This window comes from Carya illinoinensis, chromosome 2, assembly GCF_018687715.1.
Source record: "Carya illinoinensis cultivar Pawnee chromosome 2, C.illinoinensisPawnee_v1, whole genome shotgun sequence".
Lineage (NCBI taxonomy): Eukaryota > Viridiplantae > Streptophyta > Magnoliopsida > Fagales > Juglandaceae > Carya > Carya illinoinensis.
This window is the reverse complement of record NC_056753.1, coordinates 3,302,749-3,306,277: the sequence shown is the minus strand read 5'-3', so window position 1 is coordinate 3,306,277 and position 3,529 is coordinate 3,302,749. Positions and strand designations below refer to the sequence as shown.

The 3,529-nt window shown below is 36.0% G+C and overlaps 1 protein-coding gene across 1 annotated transcript; it reads left to right on the top strand.

Moving 5' to 3' along the window:
* Nucleotides 1–298: 298 nt before the first annotated feature.
* Nucleotides 299–1,572, top strand: LOC122301608. Its single transcript, XM_043113016.1, has 3 exons — nt 299–817; nt 1,165–1,396; nt 1,505–1,572. The coding sequence occupies exons 1-3, from the start codon at nt 299–301 to the stop codon at nt 1,570–1,572; spliced, it is 819 nt and encodes a 272-aa protein (XP_042968950.1).
* Nucleotides 1,573–3,529: the final 1,957 nt, after the last annotated feature.

Sequence of the window (3,529 nt, the reverse complement as noted above, 5' to 3'; positions counted from 1 at the left end):
TGGAGTTTATAGCTGGGCGTTCTTGTTGATGACTGTTTTAATAGATCTCTTAGGGTTTAATTTATTTGCACGTGTTTAGTTGACCACCTTTATCGCAGACATTTACGTACTTATAAAAAGAGTTATCATTTCGTTATTTATATTTATTCAGACAATGATGGTTTGCTTCTGCTACTTTGATGAGTTTTTTTTTTATAAAATTTACGCTATTAAATACATGGAATGATTTCACATAGATATCCCTATTACTTAAGTTGGAAAATTTTGTTAATGCAAGTGCACAATAATTTCTTTCAGAATGTCCAATAATGACTTCCCAGACGATGATCATCCTTTGCTAGGAGATGGAGATGCTGATGCAATAGATGAGATGTACATAGTGTGCCTGATGTGGATGACAAATGAGAATGGTGGCCGTCGATACCCAATGCCCCAACACAATATTGGCTTTTGGGGGGATCAATCTATCCAGGGTGTTTTGAATGGGAACTCTCAGAACTGCATTGAAATGTTTCGCATGGAAGTTACCGCATTCGAGTATATATGCCAAGTGTTGCGACAAACAATGATAATGGGGCCTACAGAGAGGACCGAGGTGGAGGAATCATTGGCCATCTTCTACCTTATTTTTGGTCATGGACAAGGTCAGTGTGTCGTTGCAGACCGCTTTCAACATTCAACTGAGACTATTAACCGGCACATAAAGACAGTTATGCGAGCACTGCATGAGTTAGGGAGGAGTGTGATTAGGCTTACACACACAGTTGGGGTCCATCCATACATTGCATCCAATTGGCACAACTATCCATGGTTTCAGGTAAACACTTCTCGTCTTTATTCGATTTTTTGTGTAATTAAAAGGTTGTGATAGGGTTACTACATATACATGCCCTTTTAGTACCAAAAGCTGTATATAAGTTTATTATTTTTGCAACATTATATTTTCTTTTTTTAACATCATTAATTAAGCACAATAATAATTATGCCGCATATCATTACATTAATCGTTAGTTAAAAAAAATTATCATAAATAAATAAATACAAGAGGAGGAATTTATGGGTACTAAAAGGGTATGTGACTAAAAAATCTGAGAAATTTTAATTTAATTATAATGTTATATGTATGTTATGCTTGAGATGTGTTATATAATCCCGATTTTGTAGAACTGTCTTGGGGCAATGGACGGCACAATGATCTCAGCTGCTGCACCCACTCGTCTAGGTAACGTATTTAGAAATCGACATGGCCGGATTGCACAAAATGTCTTCTGTGCATGTGACTTTGATATGAAGTTCACATATGTGTATACTGGATGGGAGGAAACAGCCCATGATGCACGCATTTTCATGGATGCGTTGAGTAGACCTGATAACCAATTTACATGGTCAGCACCAGGTACAATTTATTTTGGTTAATAAAATGAAACAATGTTGTCCATGGAGGAATTTCTAGTTATTTATTTGAAAAAAATCACTAATTCTAGTTGATTTAATAATGTGCTAGGTTATTATTATCTTGTCGATACGGCTTTTCCTTACATTGAAATATTTATGCCGCCTTATCTAAGATAAAGATATCACCGATCAGATCGTTATGATGATGGTGGTTTTCGGGGATATAAAGATTATTTCAACTACCGACATGCCTCACTACGAAATGTTATTGAACACACATTCTCTTTGTTGAAAAGGAGGTTTAGAATTTTGTATGCCATGCCTCCCTATCGTCCTGTCAGACAAGGCATGATCGTTACTACATGTTGTACATTACACAACATGATAAAAACGGTAACTCATACTGATGAAATCATTTAGGGTGTAATGAATCATTGGTCAGAAATGCAGAATATGGCTACAGAAAATGAATCAGGCCAGACATCTCATGTGGTCGATATGTCCAGTGAATCGGCCCAAGCAATGGGGGCAATGAGGAATGCGATTTGCATCACACATGATTTCAAAAGAAAGTGACCAATCAGGAGATTGAAGAATAGGAGCAGTGGTTAGCAAAGTTTTAAGCCGACAAAAAGCTTCTTGACACTCGGGTGTCCAATCAAATTTTACATCATTCATCAATAGCTTACATAGAGGCTTAGAAGTAGAGTTAAAGTCTGTGATAAATCTCCTATAAAAACCTGCATGCCCAAGAAAAGATCTAATGTCTTTTATTGACTTAGGTGTAGGAAGTTTAGAAATCAACTCAATTTTTGCTCTATTTACTTCAATTCCTCTAGATAAAACAATATGTCCCAGAACAATACCCTGTTGTACCATGAAATGACACTTCTCCCAATTAAGTAGCAATTGCTTCTCTTCACACCTGGCCAAAACAGCTTGTAAATTGGTTAAACAACTCTCAAATGAATCACCAAATACAGAAAAATCATCCATAAACACTTCTAGGATGTTCTCAATCATGTCACTAAAAATGCTAAGCATGCATATTTGAAAAGTTGCTGGTGCATTGCATTAACCAAAAGGCATTCTCCTAAAAGTAAAAGTACCAAAAGGACAAGTAAAGGTGGTCTTTTCTTGATCCTCTGGTGCTATTTCTAATTGATAGTAACCGGAGAACTCATCTAAGAAACAATAAAAAGCATGTCCAGCAACTTTTTCTAATACTTGATCAAGAAAAGGCAAAGAAAAATGATCTTTCCTAGTGGCGGCATTCAACTTCCTATAATCTATACACATGCGCCAACCAGTAGGAATCCTAGTAGGAATCGATTCATTTTGTTCATTTTTAACAATGGTAAGCCCAGATTTTTTTGAAACTACATGAATGAGACTTACCCACTTGCTATCCGAGATGGGTTAAATGATACCCACATCAAGCAATTTTAGCACCTCATCTTTAACCACTTTCTTCATTGTGGGATTCAACCTTCTTTGCATTTACCTAGAAGACTTTGTATCACCTTCTAAATAAATCCTATGGGTACACTCCAAGGGATTTATACCTTTTATATCAGCCATTGTCCACCCAATAGACTTTTTATGCTTCTTAAGGACATCTAGCAATTTATCTTCTTGTTCACTAGTTAAGTGAGAAGAAATTACAGGGAAGGTGCTTTGTGGTCCTAAAAAAGCATACTTAAGAAATCATACTTCAATTCCAATGGAAGAGGTTTTGAAGTCCAAAGTTGGGGATTGCTCCTCCGAAAGCTTGAGGGTTAATGTCAATGATGGAAGTTGCTCAAATTTTGGCCTTCATGGTGATGTAACTTGCTGACCTATTGAGGAAACAAAAGACGAGTCATTAACATTATCAAATATTTTCAAATCTTCTTCAAATTCCTCTAAAGAATCAATAAGTTGAAAGTAATGTGCAGAATTTTCATCAATGAAATTTTCCAGCAAATTCACTTCATGAACGTCCTCAACTTCTTGCAGTTGCCTGCAAAGATTGAAAATATTTAGCTCCAAAATCATATTTCCAAAACTCAACTTTAAAACTCCACTTTTACAATTTATGAGTGCATTAGAAGTAGTCAAGAAGGGTCTTCCTAAGATAACAAGTGCTTGGAAA